The sequence below is a fragment of the Lipophrys pholis genome, assembly GCF_963383615.2.
Source record: "Lipophrys pholis genome assembly, chromosome: 8".
Lineage (NCBI taxonomy): Eukaryota > Metazoa > Chordata > Actinopteri > Blenniiformes > Blenniidae > Lipophrys > Lipophrys pholis.
The window spans coordinates 21,406,750-21,431,229 of NC_137630.1; the positions used below are offsets into that span (position 1 = coordinate 21,406,750).

A 24,480-nucleotide genomic window follows, 5' to 3' on the forward strand; every position below is an offset into this window, starting at 1 on the left:
AACAATTTCTTAAAGCGACAGTTCCCTGCCTCCACCCCCACCCCCACCCCCACCCCAACCCCCCCTCCCCCACGGGCACATTTCAGGGCAGTCCAAGCACGAAACACACAAGATAAGGACTTCTGCAGCAACATTTCCCTCCGCAATGGTAAGAAGGAAAAATGCATTTGGGGTCTGAGCAAGGGAGCACGTGGAATGGACCCTTTCAAATGCATAATACTTTAAATAGAGCAGATTTTTACACTCAAATCTAAAACGACTCAAAAATATCAGATACTATTCAAACATGTTAGATTGCATTGCCAGTCACTGGATTCAATGTACCTGCACTACAAAGAGAATCAACTCAATGGACATTTTTAGACAAGCTATACATTCATTAAAACAAACAAACAATGCTAAACAAACATATATGCTTGGTACCCATAGTGAGGAAAATACACTGTGAGTCTAGGCTTGAGTACAGAGTTTCCATGTTCTCCCTGTGCATGTGTGCGCTTTCTCTGGTTTCCTTCCACATTCCCAAATAATACATTAGAAGTTAATTAACTATTTACAAATGTGAATTTGTGTGTGTCTGTCCCTCTGTGTTTGCTTCGTGAATGCCTGGTGACCTTTGTCACTGGGCGTGAGCAGAACTATCCTGCAGCTCAGTGTGACAAAGACCAAGGAACCGGTCTTGGCCCTGAGGAGGAACAGGGTGTCCATGTCCCTCGTTTCCATCCAGAGGGGCAGGGTGGACATTGTGGAGCAGTGCAATTATCTGAGGGTGTACATTGACCACAAACTATCTACATGAAGGGTCAAAGCGTCTCTACTTTTTGAGGTTCTCCAACATCTGCCGCATTATGCTGAAGGCGTTCTGTGAATCTGTCGTCGATGCTGTTGCGTGCTGGGGCAGCAGGCTGAGGGTGGACAACACCAACAGGCTCAACACACTCATTAGAAAGCCCAGTGATGGAGTCAGTCCCGGTGGTCTCTGAGAGGAGGAGCCGGTCCAATCTGAGGTCCATCCTGACTCTCGCCCCTCCATGATGTCCTGGTCAACAACAGCAGCTCCTTCAGCAACAGACTGATCTCACCAAAGTGCACAACAGAGCGCCGCCGGAGAGTCTTGATTCCTGTGGCCATTAGACCCTATAATAATGTTTGTTGTGTTTTCTGTTAATTTGATCCAAATTGCTATACTAGTGACTGTTTAGCCCTGTACATGTTGATAATTAATATTAATTGTTTAATGAATATGCAGTTATATTGATAGTTTAACTGTAGTTTAACTATTTATTGTGTACATTCTTTTGGTGTGGATCAACGCTACTAAGAATTTCCTCCTGGGATGAATAAAGTATTTCTATTCTATTCTATTCTATTCTATTCTAGGTTGTTCTCCCAGGCTGTACCTCCAGGTTGAATGCTGCCTTCACTCACTGTCAGCTGGGATCAGCTTCTATTCTTCATGAAACTCAGTTGGTAAAATAAATGACTCATTGGCTCTAACAATGCAGATTAAAAGATTTGCCTAAGAATTCAAATTATACACACTGTGAACGGCTACTCAACAGAATACACCATGTGTATTCAATATTTGACTTGAAAAAATACACATGAACGCTCAAGTACATAAATTCTCCATATTTATAGAAATGTATTTGTACTTACATTTAAACCCCTGAAATATGAGGTGATGGTGAATTATGAGTTTAATTTGTTGAAATTCGATGGCGCAGTTCTGATGTGCGTGGTCCCCAGAGGATGATATACACATGCTCTTATCTCTGGCACCACCTGGAGATATATCTTTTTTTATATTCGATGTTTTAATTGCACTTAAAATTTGGTGCACATGTTCATGTTCTCTGCGAGACGAACAAGCCGATTCACATGCAGACATTTCAACATGTGATGGCTGGGAAAGCATGGCTCTCCCTAATGACATTAACGACGGCTCTGTTCCACTGAGGTATCTCAGTAAGCCATGGCATTGTGCCATTAATACTATGCCGTGGAGCTAGTAACCCTGTAGAAATCCCATTTTCATCAAAGGTAGTACTTGTTTTTACCCTGCAGTATCAATTCTGGAACAAATGTTCATCATGATGAATCTTTTGACGATCTCATCAACACTTCTCCACCAATCCATCGTCAAACATTTCTTTTGATGCTCGTTAATATAGTCATCATGCTGACATGTTGAACTAAGATGGTAAACGTCCCATGATAACATGTTCGCATCCAGCAGGATAGTTGGTGGTCATACACACATATAAGAATCAAAAATATATCAATGCACTTTAAATAAAGCAATATTTTCGCATATCTTATCTGAATATGAAATATCTATCGATTTAATATTTTATTTCAAATTGTACCCATTCATTAATTCTTCTCTTTAATTATTGCTTCTTCCAGACCGGGGTCACAGGAGCTGGAGCTCATCCACGCAGACATCGGGTGAAAGACGGGTGATCATGATTGTAATCACAAATCGAGAGACGATCACACACACACACACACACTCACACACACACACACACACACACACACACACACACACACACACACACACACACACACATACACACACACACACACACACCTTCACACCACCAACCAAGTTAAAGTCATCAGAAAACCCAACAAGCATGGCTTTGGTGTCACAAAGGACCCCAACTGCGCTGGGAAGAAGCTGGAGTTTACAGAGAAAATCCACACAAGGTACAAGGAGATTTGAACCCGGTCACTTTTGCTGTGAGGTGACAATGTTTACCACTACTCCGGTGTGTCGTCCTAAATTCTATTACAACAGAAGTAGCTGTTTTATAACCAAGCCATGTGTTTGTGTGTCACACATTGTCATTTATTGCATCAGTTTGTATTACTATTATGACACTTTGTCTATATTGTATAACTATTATTGCTTTTAAGTGTCCGATTGATCCCTCTGATGTTTGTTTGTTTTTCATTGTCAGTCGCACCCTGAAAAATCAGCATGAACTGTTACCAATGAGACAGTTTGTTTCCAAAAGAGGAAGCAAAACCGCGCTGACTCATACTGAGTTTCTAATGTCAAAACTGTTTTTCTTTCTCATAGAGTTCCCATCATTGTGAAGAAATTAATGACATAAAAATATTATAATGTATATATTTTTTTTAATGCTGCTTCTTCCTAGATGGCTTCTGCTGTCCTTGCATGTTTCCCCATTAGTCTCAGGAGTCACATTTCATGTCAATCTTTCAAAGCAAAGTTTGTTTCAAAGCAGCCCACTCCCGGGTGCAGTTTCGTCCTGCAGAGAAGAAAAGCTCTGTCAGCAGGACACAAACGCCTTCTGATGCCGGAGGGCGAAATGGTGTGGAAACAGGAAAGAGACCGGTGGGGGGAGAAGCAAGTTTGGGAGCTCAGTGTTTGTAACTGTGACAAAAACCAATCCTGAATCTAAAGCAGTTGACCTCACACCACGGAGAAGGTTTATCAAGTTGCAACTGGTGCAATATAGTAAAAAGTCAAAACGGTACAATGTGTCTGTCCCTCTTTATTTGCCCTGTGATGGACTGACTGCCTATCTTTTGTCCTTCATAAAGTCACATTTGCTCCAGCTCACAATAAACATAATAGGTTGGATAAAGTCACTTTATCCGCTAACAATGTCTTGTTTTCTAATCTGATCAGTTTGACAAATTATTGCACTTTTCGGATCAGATGTGACGCTGTCAGTAATATTTCCTGACACCTCCGGGCCGGATAACGTCCACACGTTCTTTTTTTCAACACTGGATGCCCTTCCTGACGTAACCCTGAGCAGTTGGGATTTAGTGTTTAAACATCGGCACGGGAACTCAAACCAGTAAACTAATAATCAGGGATATTTTACATGTAGATAAGGACATTTTTGAGGCTATAGTTCACCGTCGTGCAGAGCTGTTTATCTTTTCGTGGAGTCGTGTTCAAATCTTGAGCCTGCTCATTAACATCATTAACGAGAAGGATCAAATATTCGAAAATCTTTTCATCATATCCTGGTTCAGCTTATCACCACTGTAAGCTACCACCTCAACAATCAACACATAGCGTGATGAAAACCTCCATTATGACCCCAAGCAAAACTGGACAATTGTATTATTATATAGGCACAGATTACTTAAGACACAGAAACACGTTGGATTGTATGAGTGTGCCTCCTAAATTCACCTCAGAAGCAACTTTGGTGCATCCAGTTGGTAGAAATCTGGCTGCCTGTTTACATTGGAAGGGCCCAGGGCCAGAGGTTGTTGTCCTGGATAGATTTAGCCTGTCTTTTGTTAGAGGTCTGTCTAAGGGCAGAACAGTCACATGGTGACAGTGTAATCCTGTCTCACATGCAGACGCTGTTTGTATCTCTCTGCAGAGCTGGCTGTGTTCTCGACAGGCAACCTTGTGACTCACCTCCGGTGCAACATTATATTATGCTTTACGCAAACACGACGAATAAATGAATAAGGAGGGTGGGGGTGGGGTAGAAGGGTCAACCATCTGACCTGCATGCACCAGATACAGCCACTGAAAATGAAACGGAATTCACAGGTTTTTTTTGCCATGTACAGATTTGCAGATATATTTACTCTGTTTTCTCAGAGAGCCTGCAAGCTTGGACAAAGCTAATACGACCACTGCTCGCTTGCTCGTCTGTCCCCTGGCTGCTAATACTTCAAGGGAGCATGTAAGGCTTAATCCCATATTACCGTGGCTATGTTAAGTGTAAGCATCTGACTGTCACACTTCCAAACACAGCCTTCACGCAGACCAGGGAGATAAACAGAATTCCTAGCTGATAAGCTTGCAATCCCTCTTTCTGAAACTTTATAGGCATCGTTTGCTGGGTATTTGCATGACACAGCAGAAAAAACATGGGCGAAAGAGACGGGCTGCTCTTACTGCCTCATTTCAAGACAATCCTATCAAGAGATCTTCTTGGCGAGAGCCTGTCGTTCAGTTTAGTGTACAGTCTTTGCCATTTCTTACATAATGGCTGGCTGGGGCTGGCTACCCTACTCTGGCCTGAGCATTAAGTCTGTGTAATGAAAAATAAACTCAGGACGTCTCTGGAGCCAAACCAGGATTGGAAAAAAACATCAGAAAGAGAAAAACATGTTTTATCTTTCAGCCACACGTAAGAGAGATATGCAGCCATATTTTTCATGCCTGTTAAAAGATAAAGAAATAAAAGTGGCCTATAAGAAGACGTGACTGAGACGACGCCTTTCAGGTCACTCTGGTTAAGTATGGGCTTACAACCCCCCATCTCTCCTTCTTCAATCTCTCTCTCTCTCTCTCTCTCTCTCTCTCTCTCTCTCTGTTGGTTGGTTGGCTGTCAGTAGCTTAGGGAGTTGGTCAGTCATTCAGCCGTCAGTTAGATGGCTGGTTTTTAGACATATTTCTGGTGTCTGGATAGACGAAAAGTGATATCCAAAATCCATTGTTCCAAAATCTTTGACTTTTTAATGTGGTAATGCTTTCCTCGTATATCAAAATAAATAAATTAAGATTTTAAAGAAACTTTATTCACAAATAATTGTTCATATTATGTAAAAAATCAACAGGTAAAGTTTCACGGTGGCATCTATTGGTTATTTTTTGCCATAGATATGTTTTCCACTGCAAACCAATTGGCATGAGATGAAATTTGAAAACAAAAGAAATAGAATAACATCTCTTGCGATATGTAATGGATCATGCAAAGAATACATACGGTGTAAATGCCATGCAACTGAATGTAATTGTCATACAACAGAAAAGTGTTGAATTAGATGTATTGAAAATGGCAAAGAATCTAAATAACTCTGGATGTTTTTGTTTTTTTACTGATAGTATTTATTGTTGTTGTTGGTGCTGGTGACCAGTTGTTTATTAGTTTCAACCAAATAAGTTAGGTAGGTTGGGATTAGTTATTGTCACAAGTAATATGCAAGACATGCAAGACATGTGCTTAATCCCATTTCGAAGGGTTGTGATTGAAGATTTTAATTTCTCCTATTTGAGGTACAGAAAAGAAGTTTGGCCACAGCAAGAGTAATTTTCAAGATAGAAAGCTCATCTTAGGCTTAAATCGAAGCTCATTGTGATTCTGACGGTCATTATGACTTGTGTTGTATTGCACCATGAGCCTTTACTGTGCCTATTATACTAAAGTGTTAGTAGCTTTAGGGCCCTGTACAGTCATTATGCTGCCCCTCGCTCCTCTGAATTTATATTGAGCTGCAATAAACTACATTTCAGCAATTTAGAATGCCTTGTAATATTTCTGCAGTTCTCAAACGCAAAGTAAAGTGTAACACATTACAATTTAGAGTGATGTAACTAATTACTTTCAAATGCCAGTAACCAATGATATATAATATATTACATTTTGGAAGTAACTTGCCCAACACTGCAAGCGGTTAAAATGAGTTCTCTCCACGGGGTGTTGGACAGAACTCTTTGTGAGGAAGATGGCCGTGATGTTGACGGTGGGTGTGAGACGGGTGGTTGATGGCATGCAGCCTTGAACGGATCCTCGCTCCTTACGGGACTCCTACTAAGAATGTCTGTCGGCATATATTTGTCATCTAATGAAGCATGTGACATTTGGTGTCAGTTGGAGCATGAACAGGTTATGTAGACCCAAATTCCTGGTTCCAGCAGGTGGCGCGATGGCTGATGGTCATCATGGATTTCACTTCCAGTGCTCGGATTCCATTAATCTCTCGGGTTTCATAAGGTTCCTTGCACTTCGAGTGCTCGGATTTGTTGCTTTGCGGATCACTGCAGATCTCACACTCATGAGTCTGAGTCACAGTGCCATGACTCACAGGCCACAAGATTTTACCCCCTACTGCCTGCTTCAATATTGTTTTCTTCCTTTGGGAGGACTCAACTTCACACATGACAAATGATTCATAGCCTGGACACAAAAAAACCCCACAATAACAGCCATATAGAGTATGAATATTCAATCAGAAAACATGTTGCAGTGGATTTAAAAAGTTAATGCTGATTTGAATTGTGAGTTAAAATGTTGTCGGCATTTAAAAACATTTAGTAGTTTGACATCCATTGAATCAAATATCCAAGATTTTGAAAAAAAAAAAAAGAGAAGAGAAGAAAGAAAGTGTCATCCTCAAAAACAAGAAACCTCTGGCCTTGAGATACATTAACATGTATTTAAAGTGGATTTAGCAAAGACAGTCTGGCTGTGATTTCCATTCAAGGTCAGCGTTTTTCAGGCCTTCGCACTGTGCTAGTCTGACTCAAGGCCGGTGCCTGTGGAGGTGTTGAATAGACGTTAAGCAGCTCATAAACACAGTCTCCAAGGAAAGTGAATAAAATGCTGAGAAATATAATATGCGTTTGTCTGGAGGTGCCACATAATAAACTGGACTTTCCCACCCAAGACTAAAACCACACTGAGCTGCTTAGCAACAACAACCATAAAACGTCGGTAAAAGAAGCTTGTTGGGGTAATAACTAATTGTATTGTTTATTCTCGTCTTTTTTCAGCATGTACGCTTTCAGGATGCTGGGCGGGAAGCCAAGGGTTTTGTCTCCTGAAGGATGGCCTTAGTGTTTTGGGCTGAACTGCACTTTAATGTGGCCACAGCCTCTCCTCATTGGGGTTTGAACCTCGGGGCTCCGTCAAGGCGCCACAGCTTTGTCCTCTCCTCCGGGACACTTCGCAGTGATGGAGCCCACCGGGACGACGTTTGTAAACCGCAGAGCCAAAACTCTGACAGACATATACAGACATCTAAATCTCGACTAACATGTCTGAGCGCCTCACGTCTTCACTGCCCTCCTTCTCACCATTGTGAACTTGAGATGAATAAGTGATCTGAAAAACGAACAACTGTCAGACAGATCCATTCAGAAAACGTTCCCATGAGTTCAGAGGGCTGGATTAAGGATTTATTTATTTTCCCACACGTGAAAAGGTCTGGAAAACAACTATTATGTGGCGTAAGAAAACCCCACAAAGCCAGGGCGATAAACTGAGAAATGTTGCCATCTTCAGGTGTTTTCTTTAACTGCACTCCTTCGACATCCTTTTACTATACTGCCTTATCCTGTTCGGGGCAAGTTAGTGTCACTAATTAACACACCGGAGGAAAATGCAAACTCCACACAGAAAGGCCTGGCCTTCAACCGTCCAGTTCATGTAATGTTCAAGAACACACGCCTGAAGTTTATAATACCACTTTAATGGGTAAAAGTAAGAGCAGAAGATGATCCATTCAAGCAGCACGGTGAAAGAGGGAGGATGACATTACCTACTTCTTTATAACAATCATTAGGCAGGAAGGATTAACTGCAAAAACGAGTTTCACTGATTCAGACTGCAACAAAAGCCATGGGGGGCTTTTTTTTAGAAGGGGGGGGACTATAATGTATCTAAACTATAGGGATATCTCAGTAACCATGAGGAAAGCTCCTGCACATCAGCCTAATTCAAACTAATGCTGCCTAAAAATTAAAGAGCGAGTGCCTCCATATATGAAATACATGATAAAACTGTGTTGTAGCATCTACTAAAAAAGTCCCACGTCATGACGAGGATCACCTAAAATTAAATAAATACAACTTCTTGTGAATTATTGATGCTGATGCAACTTTTTTCAGATTCACACGACCACCTTAAAACACATTTTTATTCTCTTTGAAGAAATGTTGAGTAACTCAAAGGAAAAGCTTTCAAAAACATGCCAACACCTGAACAAGCTTCCTTCACATAAATATTTTGGGCAAAAAATAAAAATAACACACACGTGTTCCTGTTCATCTGCTATAGTTTTTTTGCTTGTTTGTTTTTTACCACGTCAGTGTACAATCCTCCTCAAAAGCACTGAATTCCAAACCTGCAGACCCCTCAACAGTCAATATTAATGCTGGACAGCAGCTCCTCCAAGGCCTCCAGCTTCTGATTGGCCTCCTCGATGGCACTGTACGTCTGCACGTTGCTGGTGATGTGGTATCGGATCTCATCTACCAGGGGGACGGAGTCTGTCTCGTGCCGCTCCTCCAGCGACGCCGCGTCCTCTTTGACCATCTCGGCGAACTCGGGCTGCTCCACCAGCTGTGGGGGGGAGAGTGCCCAAAGAGTTTATCCTCAGAGAAGTGGAACTCATCGTTACAGAATATAACTGTATTTCACATATCGCGCGTTATGCTGTTCCGTCATCTTTGTTTTTGTATTTGTACAGGTCGTGGTGGGGGAGGGGATTCCTCGGTTTAAAATGGTCAAATTTTGGGTCCCTCGGGAAGAAAGTAGATTTAAATGACATTGTTGTCATTTTCTAAGTTCTTATCTGATTTTATGTCACACACACACACACACACACACACACACACACACACACACCCGTTCGATGATCTTGGCCATGAACTCTGTGCACTGATCCTCCAACCGAGACAGACGGAAAAGCTTGGCCATCCTCCACATGCGGACCACATTGTCCTCACATATGGCCTTCGCCAGCGTCTTCCCACACAGACGCTTGAGCCCCGGCAGCAGGTACATGTCGGCCACACACAGCACGTCCAACACACCGTCGGCGGTGAGCTGGAAAACACAGGCCAGAGGTCAAAGCTGCGCAGGGGACATTTACACGACTGTGTGGAAACCAATAAGTCTTTCACATAATGTAAGGGAGTAGCTTCTTTATTACTTGCTATTTTAGTGCAGCTACATAACATAAAGTTAACCAACAAGAAGTGGTTTAAAGTCCATCGTTAAATGACCATTTGTTAATGAGCTTTCGGTGACTCTTCATCTTATAAACTGTTTGTACCCCTGATTCCCATGTCAGACCCGAATTGTGCACAAACCTCCGTGTGGTCAGTGTAGATGTAATACATGACGTGGATAAAGATTTCATGGGAGATGTTGTGTAAAGTAATCACTGGGGTGCTGGGCTGCGACTGCAGCTGCTGGCCCTCACTGAAGTGGTCCTCCAGCAAGGCCTTAAAGTAATCACTGCGTCCACAGAAGAACGCCTGGAAACACACAGAAACACACAGTTTGAATGCCGAGTGATGTGTGACGGAGGACGGCGGTGAAAGCTTTGCCGATGTTACCTTATGACACAAGAAGTCAGAACCATCCACTCTGAAGCAGATGTCAGGATAAGTTGGGAAGCGATCGACTCGGTTAAAGGGGAGCTCACCGAATCCAACCTGGGGAGATTCAACACAAGTGGGTTATTATCACATGGGGGAACACATAGTTTCAGTAAGATCAGGGCTTCAGAGACGCCTTGAACCCTATAAAATGAGAGGTTGAGTGAGAGGATGTGCGGCCAGGTTTCTTACTCTCAATTCAATGGGGAGTGCACAGTCTGCTAACTGAGCCATGTCGTCCTGCAGCTGACCGCTGTGAGGCTCCAAGCTCAGCACTTTCACACAGATCCCCGGCTTATTCGACACTTCATCAGCAGAAAGAGAGAAATAAAGACTCAACAGATTGCTCATTTCAGCAGACACACAAGTACAAAAACAAAGAAGCCACGTGGATGAAAATGCTCAAAGCTATTGGACATACTGTGTTTGTTGGCAATTGTAATCCACACACAGATCCAATGTTTTGAATGTGAACAGAGAGTTCTTACCAAATTCATACACTTGCTTGCATTTATTCTCCAGCTCTTCGATAAGATCGGCCATTTTACACTGCTTAGCCAGTCGCCTGCTGTCCTCCACAAGACTTATATCAATATCCATTCGTCCTGTCACAAGAATAAAAAAACATATGAGAATATGTGCTTTTCTGCAAATACTTGCCACTGGTGTGCAGGCATCAATGGGAATTAAGACTCTGAGACACTCCCTTAAGTGTTTTTTCCACTACTGTACAAACACACCGTTATTACTCCACTTCGATAAACCCTTTGTTTTTTTTCTTTCATCTGCTTGATGAGAAACTTTCCTCTTGGCGGCTGGAATGGACGCATTGTAACACTAATTTGTGCAATAATATGGACCGTTTTGTTTATGTATGTGACTTTGAGTTTGAGCACTCGTATGCTTTCAGCTGCACCTTCAAGTCATTTGTATTTTGGAGATTAAACAATATTAAAAAACAATATGCAAGTATGAAAAGGCAGATACACTCCCACCTAATTGGTTTTGAAACATGTCTAGGAGCTTTTAAATGTTTGTAGGTGTTTAACCATTATCTGTAGGTTTAGTAGATTACATTTACAGCTGGAAGCAGATATTTTCAATTATAGCCTCATTTCTTCTGTCGACGATCTAAAAAGTCGTCAAAACAAATAAACTGAGCAGCTTCATCACTTCTAAGTCAAAGCTCACCTGTCAAACCTTCTAGCTACTATAATGCCAACATAAACAAAACTTCCATACTCACTGCATGTTATCAAAACTACAAGTAATCCAATAAACCTAGGTACTATCTGCTGTAATGTACTATACACCCACCTGTATAGAAATATTGCAGAATGGCTCCAAAGGCTGCAGGGTTGATCTGCAATAAAAACATTTAATCATTTTATCCAAAATTATTAAAACTAAATAAAAATACACACAATATGGCTGCGATTCACTGACTAATGTGACACGGTAATAACATGTGTAATACAGTGTTAACTATCCAAACAACATAGATGTTCACCAGAGGGTGTTTGAGAGTGATCAGGTGTTTCCCTTTCCATTTGGACTCAAACATCTCGGTGAAGTACTCTGAGCGTGCACTGAGAATACACCGATGAGCTGGAAATGTTTGTCCGTGAACCAGGAACTTGACGTCACTGCGCTGACCCTGTTCCAATAACCTGATGGGGGAAAAAAACATGGAGGACATATGAAGGACCTAGACTACAACAGTGGAACATCTGAAACAGGTGAGGAACCGGAGCCTTACATGTGCAGGAAGTAGTTAAAATCGTCCCGCTGCATAGCTCGCCCGCTGACACACTTGTATTCTTTAAGCAGACGTCGAATGGAGTCACTCAGGGAGCCGTACAAGCATCTCTCACCGTCAAACGTGTTGGCTTCACACTTGGCACCTGGAGGTAAATTAATCAAAGTATTAGTATGATGCAGAGGAACATCTCAAGAAGATATCGATACGTTGTAAAAGTAGAATTTTGCATCAATTCAGCATTTTTTTTTTTAATGAATGTAAGAGTTTGAAAAGTGAAACTTGAGGCTTACCACTAGCCAACAGGTACTGGACCAACTCCTCATGACCGCAAAGACAGGCATAGTACCTGAAGCACAAAAGTGTTCACCTTTCAGTTTGTTATTATATTAATGGAATGTCACTGAGAGCGCCACAATACACTGTACTCACAATGGGGTGCTGTCCCATTTGTCTCTTACATTGAGGTCCACATCTCTCTGTTCAACGAGGTATCTTTAAGTGGAAAAAAATGAGAGAGGTGATTACAGCAAAGTGCTGGAATACATACAGCGTCTGTCAAACACTGAGGCAACAAATCAGATACAGAGTGACGGATCACGAAGGAGCCGCAAATGTTCATATAACCAAAGAAAGAAAGTGCAAGATACAAAACATGAACATACATACAACTGTTGGTTGATTCTATACTGATTTTTGCTTTTATCAACACCAAATTAAAGCATTGCTGTGTGCAGTGCAGATTTTAGTGTGTTTAATCATATATATGTGTTCACTGTTAAGCTTTGTACAAATTAATATTTACCTATTTGACATTTCTATATTCCATTCTAATATCACTCTATTCTGTGTGGAGAAACAAAGACAAACTCTTTAAGTAGTGTTGATGGTACTGTTATTGTGTCAATCAGTGTCTTCTTCATCATCCTATATCCGTGAAGCCTGCCATATCTGCTCAGTTTTTCCTGGTGAAACACTGCAACATCAAACAGACCCAAGCTTGTTTACATCTGAACAGCAGCAGATTCCTGACGTGCCTGAGTAAAGTTGACAAACTAATAACAGTACCATCAACACTACTTAAAGACCCAAACAGAAATAAAAACTGGATTAAACATAAGACTCGGGGGAAGCTTGTTTCCTACACTGGAACTAAAAGGCACTACTGTCCCATTACACAGAGTTGTTTCCCTATTTTTTCATAAAACTGTTTCCCAGAATTACGAGATAATTATCTTGTTAATTCAGAAAAAGTCGATTTTTTTCTAGTAATTATGAGGTAATTATCTTATTACTTCGGGAAAAACAGAGTTAACTGTTTTCATGTGAATGCAATAGGCTTCCGTAGGTTCTTTAGTGAACGATAAAGCAATGTCATTGTAATTGAGTGTGTTGATGTGGGCTGGACCTTGTTGTGTTCATTCTGTTGGCCTCAGAGGATCTCAGTTGTGTCCTGGTCAACATCAGATCAACCTTTCTAGGGTTACAACCTGCCTCATCAGACCTAATGTTAGCACTGCTATTTCCCGATGTGCGAAAAAGCCAAGAAAAGAAAAAACATGCTTCCAACTTTTGGACTTCACAGAAACACTGTAGACTGGGACATTTGAAGGATATCCCGACTAAGAGCAGACCTATAAGGAGGTTAGTTTAAGGTTTGACAGGACGTCTGCACTACCTGACTCTACAAACGTCGCCCTTTCTGCAGCTGCTGAACAGGTCATGCACGTCCATGATCGCCGCGGGGTTCTCGCTCCTCTGTGATGCATTGAGGCGGCCTGTCTTCCGGACAGGTTCTGGACGGGTTCTGGACGGGTAGCTCGGTGGAGGTGGTGAGAATCGCTCGGATGGCTCTCCTTCCTGCTCGGTTGTTTACTAGTTGCTGCTACCCTCGGTTTGTTTTGGTGTTAAAGCTCCACGAGTCACGTGATCAGCAGAGGACTACTTCACGGACCTCCACAAACGGGGTAAAACGAACAGCTCCGTCACACGACAGGGGACGTTCAATATTCTCATACAATTATAATGCAACCCAAATGTTTTTAGTTGAAATCGCACATATCACTTTATTTTGTAGTACATGTGTGGCTCGATGTTGGCACGTTTTTGTGAATAAATACTACAGCTCGCGGTGTGTCCGATCTTATCTTGGTTATCTGAACGCAACACACGTCACAGCACTTCCTCTTTGCTTGGCCTCGTTTGCGATGCGCTTTTTTTCTTTAAGAAGCTAAATATCTAGCGTGACACGGATCTTTAGTTGTATGCGTCATGTTTTTAAAGGCGGAAAACGTCAGAGAGTTTTTAAACCCTCTGTTCGCGTGAAATACAGCTCATTATACTTGCCCCAGTTTTTACTTCGTCATGGGTCAAACAAACCCTGAGCAGCACATTCAGGCACAATCCTGTGCGGCACCTTCTTCCTGTTAAATGAGTCAGTCAGGTTTAAACATTTGCGTTTAATTTTTTTTTTTTCACAGATTGAAATGCCGTAGGGATCAGTCTTCTGCTCTGAGGGTGTCAAGGCGATGCTTTAGTAAGGCGACCTGGAGCTGCAGCTTTTCTCGCTCCAGCAGCAGGTTTTCTCTCTGCAGCTTCAACACATCCTCCTCCAAACTCTCTGCAAGCACAAGGACATATACATTAATTTGGTTAACATTTACAATATGCAATTCTCAAGGGGAACATCTCAGTCATATTTGTAGCTTTTTGCATGTTAAGTTTTCACCGTGAATACAAGCTGCACTGTGGTGAAGTGGTTATTACACATATCTCTCAGGTTCAAGTTCGAGTTTGGAGTGATTTTCTGTGTGAAGTTTACGTGTTCTCTGGTTCCTCGGCACAAAAACATGTGTCTGAGGTTTACTGTAAATTGAGAGAGTTGCCGCTTTAGGGCCATTCTGTCTGGAGTTTGAATATTCACACTGTCCGTCACACTAAATTTACCATAGATGTGTGAATTTGTCCTGTGATGAATTTGTAAACTGGAAAGTGCATGTGTATCCTGCTTTTGCCCATAGTCAGCTGGAACGGCTCCACTGCTTTGTGACCCTTAATTGATTAAATCTTCAGAAGATGGAGGGAGTGTGGTTGATCGATGGATGGAAGGATGGATGGAGAAGGAATTTTAAGGGCAGTCTGACTTTTATCAGAATGATATATTGTTGTTCTATTCAATCCCGGATGACCTCCTTTTGTCTTAAAAAGAAAAACTGATTGAACAATATGGTTAAAATATGTTGCAACATTGCATTAAACACCTTCAGCAAAACTTGTGACCAGTTACTCTGTCTTTGGAGTTTCATTTATTACCATCACATCCTCTTTTCAGTATATCACTGTCGCTCCTACAGACATAAGAACTGTTTTATTCTTGTCCGCTCAATGAATATATTAATTTTTTTGGTTCTGTTTTGGCAGCTATAACATTTCATGAATGAGAGACTTTTGGTTGTTGAAAGAGTTATAGAACCAAATCAGCATCCGCCATGTTTACCAAACATTGCGTACGAGGACAATCATCCAGACTAACATTTATAATACAGGCTACTGCTACTGCTTTTCTTTCTTTTCTTGTATCTTTACACTGTACCTTTATTAAAAAAAAATTTTTTATCTTTGATTCTTCAGCTTGGCTTCATCCCTGTTCATTTGGCTCCTCTTTAAATGAATACCATTTGAACTTTCAATCCACACATTCACAATGTGATCAGCAATTAAACATCATATGCAACGTTCAAATTTGAAGAAATTGTGTTTTGCTCAGAAGACTTTTTTAGATTTATTTTTCCCGTTAAGTCTTTATTAGTGAGTTCTGATAATCATTCCAACAGAACAAAATACTACATTTTTGTTGTATTTCATAACAAATATAATGAGGATTAAATGAGACGACTCATTAGTATTGTACTTTGAGCAGATTTAGACAAATATGACATTGATGTTCTCATAACCAGTTGACGTTTGTTCATGTTTGGTGTTACAATGAGGTTAATCATTAGGATGCTGCTTTAATGCATCATCCTAATAAGGTCAGTTCATCCCCCCCCTTGTAAAAAAACAACAAAAAAACCGTTTGATCATAAGTAAAAAATCTCTGGTCATAAAACTTGACTTTTATGTTGTTTTACAGCATTCAGTCACAACCCTTTTAAACAATGAATGTTACATAAGTGAAATCTTTGAAATTCACCTGACCAACACTCCCACATTCCAGACATACTGCACCTACAGTATATGTCCTTGTGTTAATGCCAAAACAGCTATATATCAGACATAAGTGGGTCAGCACATCTAAAACTGTATTCTCATAAGTCCAGGGGAAACACGTCAAAAACTTCACGTCTATCGGTGACAAGTCAGTAAATTGCACCTTTGCTCATCACCTGTGACAGCTCTGCGCTCAGGTGCTTCTCTGGTGTCTTGTGTTGTACAACTGCGGCTGCTTTCTGACGTCCAGAAGGGCGGAGAGCCGCATAACTCTACTTCGACAGGGTAGTGATCGCTCACTCTCAGGGCCTGCGCGAAGGTGCATACTCTGAATGACAAATATTCTCACAGACAGGACAGTGGAAAGGCCATAAAAGTGCATATCTCGTTGCTATAGAGAGACGACTCACCATTTCTTCCGTCAGAGAAAATTCTTTATGAAAATTGAAGGTCTTGGCTGAGTGAGGGACAATAGCTGACAGCATGTCTTGTCCGTAAACAACAATCCTGTCGGAGAAGCGTATCATTTCAGTATTTCTTTTTTTCTTCCTTTCTCATTAAACAAAAAGAAAATGTTTGATTTGAAATGTAAATACTGATATGTATAATACAAAACTGAAGATTGGAATGGAAAATAAACAAGCAAATCCAAATGTAGTCTGTTCTAAAAGGTGTAGAAAAAGAATATACTTTACGTCTATTTAGCTTAGGTGCGTGTGTGCGTGCGTGCGTATGTGTGTGTTTTACATATGGTTTGCTCTCACATCTCACAATATCCCCACTTTAAAGTGGTGTTCTCCCATCAGATCATGAGCAACACTTTGGAAAACGTTTGCATGCACCTGTCATAGGTGTGGTTGGTTGTGGTATTTGCAGTGGTGTCCACGTCATCACCGATCAGCCAGTGGAAGTTCTTGTCACTGCGAATTCGGATTTCCCTCATTTCCGTGTTTGTGACATACGCACCATCTGCGTTGAAGTCCCCCAGGATCATTACATTCTACAGGAAGTCCAAAATAAACATTTCAGAAGAAATGTCCCTCCCTGTACTTATTTTTCTGGGTATATTCATCTTTACTTTCGTCTTTCGTCTTGGATTCATCTTTAATAATGTACATAATGGTGCTTTTTGTGTATCACTGTGGTACCCCCTCAAAATGAAACCATGAGGAAATTTCCAAGGTCTGCTCTAGATTTTCGAAAGGTATTTTTGGTGGCATACATATAAATGTTCAGTAGCTGAACCCACCTCAGTTTTCCATTTGTTTTTGACTGCCAGGAAGACCTCATAAAGCTCATCCAGCTCTTTCTCCGAGTCCTGTGGCCGGGTGTGAACCGGGATCAGCACTATATCCTTCAGCGCTGCAAGGAGAAAAACAACTCTGCAGACTCCAAATGTTCAACTCTGATAAGCTTCATGAATATGTGGATGCACACAAAAGGTGTTGGCAGACTGAAGTTGATAAACCTGCTGTCGACATCTATTTATCAAGTGTGAGAAAACATCCATAAGACAAACAAACGCCCATTCACAGACATGACTCAGACATGCCACACATGCCTCCTTCGCTGGCTGAGATTTAGATCAACAAACACACGGATACACACGTCTGCTCTATTCTTTACTGACCTGTGTTGCGAGGTTTGAAGTGGAGAATATAGGGCTCTCTTGCAAAAGCGTCCATGTTGTGTGCCTGGTTGTCTTCATATTGGTAGGAATCGATTAAGTCAACCACATCATCTCTACAAGACAGGAATCTGTGTTTGTGGCAGCAACAACAATCTGACAATCAAGAGAGTAGACCGAAAGTTACCTGAAGAGAAAAAGAAACTGTTCCTTGTATCTGTTTCTTCCCAGGCGGGCGCTGAGCTGCAGGTTGTAGTGGTGGGATGTGTTGACCCTGAAGAGGATATCCAAGTAACTATGAGCAAGTGAAAAGGCAACGGCTATATCTGCTCCCTTCATTTAGAAAAATAACACACACAAACTTGCCTGTTCAGCTCATTCAAGAAGAGTCTAACAGAAGTGCCGCTCACATCCACCACCTCCAGAATCAATATGATATCATATCGAGAGACGATCTGTGAAAGACAGTTGTAGTGAGACAAAACGTTACCTTCCGATTGGCACGTGTCCATTAGTGACGGCGATAATTACACAGCAACAGTTTTAGCATATCTTCACACTCAACAGAAAGCCTGGCAGGATCAACACATTCATAAAGCCAAACACTTGTAGTGTCGTGTCAAGAGTGCAGTCCCAGTGCACTGGCCCTCGGTGATCCAGAGAGGAGGCGCTTTACCTTCACCAGGGTGGACAGGATGTCTGGATCCGAGACTTTTGCCACGCCAAACCTCTGCACGTTGAACGAAGCGATCTTCATAGCTGACAAGAGGAAAACAAAAAGAAACGTAATCATCAGTGACACTGACACGTAGTCAGCGTCAATTCAAACATCCTGGAAATAAAAACCTGCTGACTTCAACATGTGGCTGGATGTTGTGAAGGTGTGAAGCAGCACCTGGCTTCATGAGAAACATATTCCTCCGTGCTTGTTTTTTTTAGAGGGAGGAGGTGATTGGATGGTTAGTTTCAAAAGGGAGAGAAACCAAGCATGTGCACAAAGAAAAAAAGAAAGCATACCAGAACCAGTTTGAAAGGAGATACTGGCTGTGGTGATTCATGTTCATCAGGGCTGAAGCAACAACCCCGACGCTCCCCTGTGATGAGAGAAAACACACAAAGTTCATCAATAAGCTCCAGATTAATACAGTCTCTCCCAAACTCAGGAAAACTCAATTAAATATTGAAATACATTGAAAATAGGATCAAATTCAAAACAGACACCGTTGTATGGGAGGAGGAGAGCCCGATAAATATCATGCATCTTCTCAAGCTAGTTGAATGTTTGTATTTTCACATGTGGTACTCATTTATTTATGGTGAGCCACTGTTGTTAGTCTCATGGTTTTGATGGTTTTTCACCCACAGAGTCCCTCTAAAGCCCCCCAGTGCCCTCCAGGGGAGGCTGACGCCACACCGGGAGAACCACCAGATGACTTATTCACTGATTAGAATGACTTAAGACTTACTCTGCAACCTTTAGGAACAGAATTCCAACAATAGACTAATACAAGATATGTTTAACCTTAAAATTGGTCACACCACCACTCATGACTTCCAAACACACAAAAACTATCTTAGGTTGCATTAATGATGATTAGTACTTATAATTAAGGCTAAACACCATCACTGGCTGGACTAGAGCCAGTGGAGGGGGACCGAGGATCCCAGGGCCAGAAAATGGGTGAGATTTCCTTTTTTTAACAGATTCGATCCTGGCCTTCCTCCCTCAAACTGCTCCTCATCACACCCAGCTTGGGTTCCCTCAACTCCTCCCGTTGTCTTCAGCTGCCTTCTCCGGGACACAGTGAGACAGGAGCAGGCTGGACAGACTGGTCAGGACGTACAGCTCTGTCTTGGGGACACCCATGGAGACCCTTTCGTAGAGGAGGGTGAGAAAAGGATCTTTGCGAAGCTGAGATCCACCATGGAAAACGTCTCTCACCCTCTCCACAGGGGACACTGTGGCGCTCTGACTGGCTCCATCAGCGGCAGACTGCTGCAGCCTCCATCCCTAACCCATTCATGCCAATACTACAACATAATCCACATGAGATTACTATAAAGATGTGTTTTTATTTCATGAAGAAGCCACAACAGGTCATCCATAAAACTGTATAACAATGCTGCTCTAACTTATTTATGACTATTTTCTCTTTTGAAAAGTTCTTTTTGTTTGTCATGTCCTTTCGTCCTTTTATTTATTTTGTATTGCAAATACTTCATACTACTACATAATGTATGTCTTTATTGTAAATTCTTATATTTTCTTTCTATCTTTTAACCAGGAGATTAGAATCTGTTTGAAAATGAATGTAGTGTACGAGTAAAATAAAGATAAAATTATTTATTTATGTATAATTCACTGACAGCTTCAGAGGCCATGTCGGAGGGGCTCAAGAGCCACATATTGAATCCTGCATTAGTTTTTCCATTAATTTCTAATAATATCCAAAATAAAATGACTGAAAACTCCATTAATACTTAATGTTTATTATCTTGTCACATGGGGTTTCACGCGTCTTTTTTGCTGGTACTACAATGAAATTTCATTCATTCCACACATCATTCCTGTCAAGATTCTGTGTTGTCGACCTACTGGAACATGGTTTTCTTTTTACTCTTTAACATACCTGGTGCTCACCCCCAAGGAAAACACTTTTGTCACATTACTCAAAAGTTTTCACACGTGAAACAGGAAAAGATACCTGCCCGACAAGCGTGTATCTTCTGAAGTAGGGGTAGGTGGGAGGGCAGGTGGTATGTGTCCGACTGGTTTACCCACATTCACAGAGCTTCACTATCACGCCACACCCAGTCCTTTCTTATAAAGTGGCCAAAACCTAAAAATCATGCACAAGGGAGCTTAACCAGCACTTGAAACTCTCCATCCTCTCCAAGCCTCCACACAACACCACCATGAGTCTGAGGAAGACGCGCAGCAGCCGGCCAGGAGCGTACTCCTCCTCTGGAGGGTTCAGCAGCAGGTCCATGGGGTCCTACTCTATCCCCAGAGTTAGCGCTGGAGCTCATCAAGCCATTGTCCCTGTTACCATCAACAGGACCCTGCTGACCCCGTTGAATCTAGACATTGACCCCAATGTTCAAGCTGTTCGTACCCAGGAGAAGGAGCAGATCAAGACCCTGAATAACCGATTTGTCTCATTCATTGATAAGGTAAAGGAACCTTTCATTCTTACTTCCATATATAGCCGAAAGAGATTTAAAGCTTTTTCGAGAAAAGATACTTCTTTAACTCTGTTGACACTTCCTTATATTCCAGGTTAGATTCCTGGAGCAGCAGAACAAAATGCTGGAAACCAAGTGGAAGCTGTTGCAGGAGCAGACCACCACCTCTTCTGACATTGAGCCAATGCTCAAACTCTACATTTCCAACCTGCAAAAACAGCTGGAGTTTCTCAACAATGACAAACAGAGACTGGACATGGAGAACAGCCTAATGCATAAAAATGTGGGTGACTACAAGACAAGGTAAGTGGGGTTATTTGGGGGGGATGGTGCGTAAGAACACAATCCAAGTGTTCAGCCTGTGAACAGGAGTGAAATATGTGCAGCCTGATAAGATCGGCATGAGTAATCCGAGTAATTTTTGGGTGTTTCAGATTTGAGCATGAGATAAACAAGAGGAATGAAGCGGAGAATGACTTTGTCATGGTCAAAAAGGTAAAGTTATTGGCCTCTTTTAGATGAGGCCAACATTTCACTTGAACAACCCTCATTTAAAGCCCATATGAAATTCCCAAAATGACTCATCTCATGTGCAATTTGAAAGCAATTTTTTTGTTGTTGTTTTTTTCCTCCCCTTTCTAAAAACTGCCCCCAGGATGTGGATTCTGGGTATCTGTCCAAGATGGATCTGAATGACAGAGTGTCTGCTCTACGTGATGAATTTACCTTCCTCACAGCTCTGTATAATCTGGTATTCAAATATTCTCATCATCTCAGAATGTGAATTCAAGAACATGAATGTCTGTTATTGTTTGGAGTTTGTCTTCTCAATCTTCCTGTACATGTTGTTTCATCACAAGGAGCTGCGTGAGCTGCAGGAGAGTCTGAGGGAGACCTCCGTGGTGGTGCAGATGGACAACTCCCGCCACCTGAACATGGATCAGGTTGTGGCAGATGTTAAGGCTCAGTATGAGGACATCGCTGCCCGCAGCCGCGAAGAAGCTGAAGCCTGGCACAAGACAAAGGTGAAAGACTTCAATCCATGGCCTGGGGTGATGAAACACTCGGATGTGTCCGTGTCAGAAACTATAAAACAACTAGGCTCCCCATTCAAAATTTGACAAGAGTGCTTTAACAAGTTTCCTAAAGCTTGTAAATGTTCAAGAAAATCAATTAGCTGGAAGCCGTTGCTTCAAGCATGTTTTGATGCTGGTATTTTGAGTGTGTTTTTTTTTTAAATCGTTACTCCCTGTTTGCCACCAGTTTCAGCAGATGACTGCAGAAGCCAACCAGTATGACAACGAGCTGAAAAGCACCAAAGGGGAAATCGCTGAGCTCAAGCGTTTGATCTGCCGCCTGCAGCATGAGATTGGAAATGTAGAAATGCAGGTGAGGGGAAGAGTTATAAACCTCCTGACCTGTGGGAAGTCCAAAGCAAATAAACTTGTTTATAGAAAGAGATGATACGACAGTTTACAAGGATTTATAGAAATAAGTGGCAAAAATGAATGGAAATGCATAAATTGCACTTCTGAGATACTATATTTTTAAAAAATGTTCTCCCCCCCAGCGCGCCACCATTGAGAGCAGCATAGCCGAGGTGGAGCAACGTGGGGAAAAGGCTGTGCTGAATGGAAAGGTCCGTATTCAAGAGCTGGAGCAGGCTCTGCAGAAGGCCAAGCAGGACATGGCCCGGCAGGTCAGAGAGTACCAGGAGCTCATGAATGTCAAACTGGCTCTGGACATTGAGATCTCCACCTATAGGAAGCTACTGGAAGGAGAGGAGGAAAGGTGAGTTGTGTATATCGATCCCGGAATAGTCCACATCATCTAGAACTCAGCAGTTTGGTTGGAGACTTATGATGTACGGTCCAACAAATAGTGAACATACAGCGAACTTCATTTAGAAAAAAGGGGAGAACTCCTTTGTAAAACTTTGTCAGGATAGTTTGTGATTATTATAAACTGTCCATGGTGTACCTACCATATTCTCCCGCCCCAAACCTTTGTATTATCAGTAAGGAAGGGTTGAAGCACCAGTTCTCCATGTCAGCTTCTTGCATTAAACGACTCCCCCCCCCCGAGGCTGGAATGTAGAAAACAGCCTCAGGCGTTCGATTGCTGGTGATAACTTAAAAAAATGCAATAAATGCTTTTTAGTCTCCGGTCCCATAACTCACATTCACAAGCAGAAAGAAACCTGATCAATCAGCACATGTCTGACATTTATAGCTTTTATTTTCAGACAGTGGCGTTGTTTTGCTTTTACAATAAAAACAGACTCCACAATAAAAATATGAAGGCTTTTTTTCATTTGCCACCTGCAGCAGTATGTTCTTATTAGGAGTTGATTCAGCCTGGAGACACCACTCACAGTACTGAACCACTACATCACTGCTCAAAGTGGATTTTTCTGCTTTATTTCTGACAGACTTGGACAGGAGTCTATTCTCAACATCCAAATGGTGCCCACCAAAAGTAAGTATTTCACGGCGTGAAGATCTTCATTTCCATCAAAGATTACAGTGCCACGGTGTCCTGTTGGTGTGAAGGAGGATGTTTTCACCATCGTCTTTACAACAGACGCCGAGCGGAAAAAGCTGAGTCCAATTTTCATCAAGACGGTGGAAACCCACAACAGAACATACAGCTAAAGCAGAGAATGCAGACCCACCGCAGTCACCCCCAAGATCAACTCCAGTCTAAAGCCTTGTAACCAACTGTACCATTGAGCCATGTGCATCTGATCTTTGTAACATGTATTACAATTTTCTGTGTTGGAAAAAAAAGTAATTTGTCTTCTTTTTTTATTTTATTTTTGAAACAGAAATTAAAAAAAAAAAAAAAAAGCCATATCAACATTCAAATCATGATGCACCAGTTAATACAACATGAAATATCAAAATCAAATATCCATCTCAACTGTTTTTAATCATCTGGGGATTTCTAGACATATTGTTTGTAGTTAACTACTCTTGGTATTCAATGACATTTTACACAGTACTACAAATCCAGTCAGACAACAGGATCAGAAAATAAATCTTGATTCCCGAGACTTTGACAAACCTTTCGTCATGTATACGTGCTTATAAATGTTGAAAATCGTATTGATAATACACTTTCAAGAGAAGCGGGATATCTATATGTTTTCATTACATTATTTATTCAGGATTTTTGCAGGGGGAAAGAAAAAAGGTACACAAGTATTACTTTAAAAGCACATTTGAACACTTTAAGAGTCCCACCATGCTTTTCATGATCAGCCCCATCACTCATCCATTCATAATGACAGCCGTGGAAGATGCTGGCACACAACTGGGAACAACTTAAGGTTTAGTGTCTTGGCCAGAGGCACAGGGTGAGATGGGGAATTCACTGAACCACATTTGTTGGGAAGGCCCCAACTGGAAGGAAGCAACAGACTACCTTGTCCCACTAATGAGTTTCCATGTCCACTTCTTAAAACACTATCTTAAAACAAAACAAACAAACAAAAAAAGCTCATTACCATTAAACATTTATAGCAGACATGGTTAACATGTGGCCTTTGTCCCAAAACTTTGTGCCCCCTGAGCC

The 24,480-nt window shown here is 41.6% G+C and overlaps 3 protein-coding genes and 1 long non-coding RNA gene across 15 annotated transcripts; 2 read left to right on the plus strand and 2 right to left on the minus strand.

The window, feature by feature from the left end:
• The first annotated feature begins 84 nt into the window (after positions 1–84).
• LOC308113079 lies at positions 85–3,504 on the plus strand. The gene is made up of 3 exons (XR_013935528.1): positions 85–148; positions 637–1,470; positions 2,410–3,504. It is a non-coding gene; the product is annotated as an uncharacterized lncRNA (long non-coding RNA).
• A 4,392-nt stretch (positions 3,505–7,896) lies between these two features.
• On the minus strand, positions 7,897–13,817 carry abtb1 (ankyrin repeat and BTB (POZ) domain containing 1). Of its 2 annotated transcripts, none has more exons than XM_080469017.1 (12): positions 13,561–13,817; positions 12,315–12,377; positions 12,176–12,231; positions 11,883–12,027; positions 11,634–11,793; positions 11,441–11,486; positions 10,612–10,728; positions 10,316–10,428; positions 10,082–10,180; positions 9,833–10,000; positions 9,366–9,566; positions 7,897–9,080 (listed from the first exon to the last, which is right to left on the minus strand). In XM_080469017.1, exons 1-12 carry the CDS (start codon positions 13,614–13,616, stop codon positions 8,874–8,876), a joined length of 1,431 nt encoding a protein of 476 aa, XP_080325143.1. In that variant the 5' UTR covers positions 13,617–13,817; the 3' UTR covers positions 7,897–8,873. The 2 variants fall into 2 exon arrangements, with proteins under 2 accessions (XP_080325143.1, XP_080325144.1); XM_080469018.1 differs by having other exon boundaries at positions 8,189–9,080; positions 13,291–13,806.
• Positions 13,818–13,926: 109 nt separating this feature from the next.
• On the minus strand, positions 13,927–18,693 carry LOC308113081 (deoxyribonuclease-1-like). Of its 10 annotated transcripts, none has more exons than XM_080469022.1 (10): positions 18,614–18,693; positions 18,395–18,477; positions 18,085–18,173; positions 17,906–17,992; positions 17,722–17,834; positions 17,341–17,453; positions 16,934–17,091; positions 16,502–16,598; positions 16,268–16,400; positions 13,927–14,502 (listed from the first exon to the last, which is right to left on the minus strand). In XM_080469022.1, the coding sequence occupies exons 1-10, from the start codon at positions 18,630–18,632 to the stop codon at positions 14,381–14,383; spliced, it is 1,014 nt and encodes a 337-aa protein (XP_080325148.1). In that variant the 5' UTR covers positions 18,633–18,693; the 3' UTR covers positions 13,927–14,380. The 10 variants fall into 10 exon arrangements, with proteins under 10 accessions (XP_080325148.1, XP_080325150.1, XP_080325145.1 ...); XM_080469024.1 differs by having other exon boundaries at positions 18,573–18,661; XM_080469023.1 differs by having other exon boundaries at positions 14,323–14,502; positions 16,255–16,400; positions 18,614–18,661.
• Positions 18,694–20,503: 1,810 nt separating this feature from the next.
• On the plus strand, positions 20,504–24,044 carry LOC308113407 (keratin, type II cytoskeletal cochleal-like). 2 transcript variants are annotated; one of them, XM_080469683.1, is made up of 9 exons: positions 20,504–20,892; positions 20,999–21,207; positions 21,339–21,399; positions 21,560–21,655; positions 21,765–21,929; positions 22,168–22,293; positions 22,475–22,695; positions 23,336–23,382; positions 23,488–24,044. In XM_080469683.1, exons 1-9 carry the CDS (start codon positions 20,635–20,637, stop codon positions 23,556–23,558), a joined length of 1,254 nt encoding a protein of 417 aa, XP_080325809.1. In that variant the 5' UTR covers positions 20,504–20,634; the 3' UTR covers positions 23,559–24,044. The 2 variants fall into 2 exon arrangements, with proteins under 2 accessions (XP_080325809.1, XP_080325808.1); XM_080469682.1 differs by having other exon boundaries at positions 20,574–20,892; positions 23,457–23,964.
• The last annotated feature ends 436 nt before the right edge of the window (positions 24,045–24,480 follow it).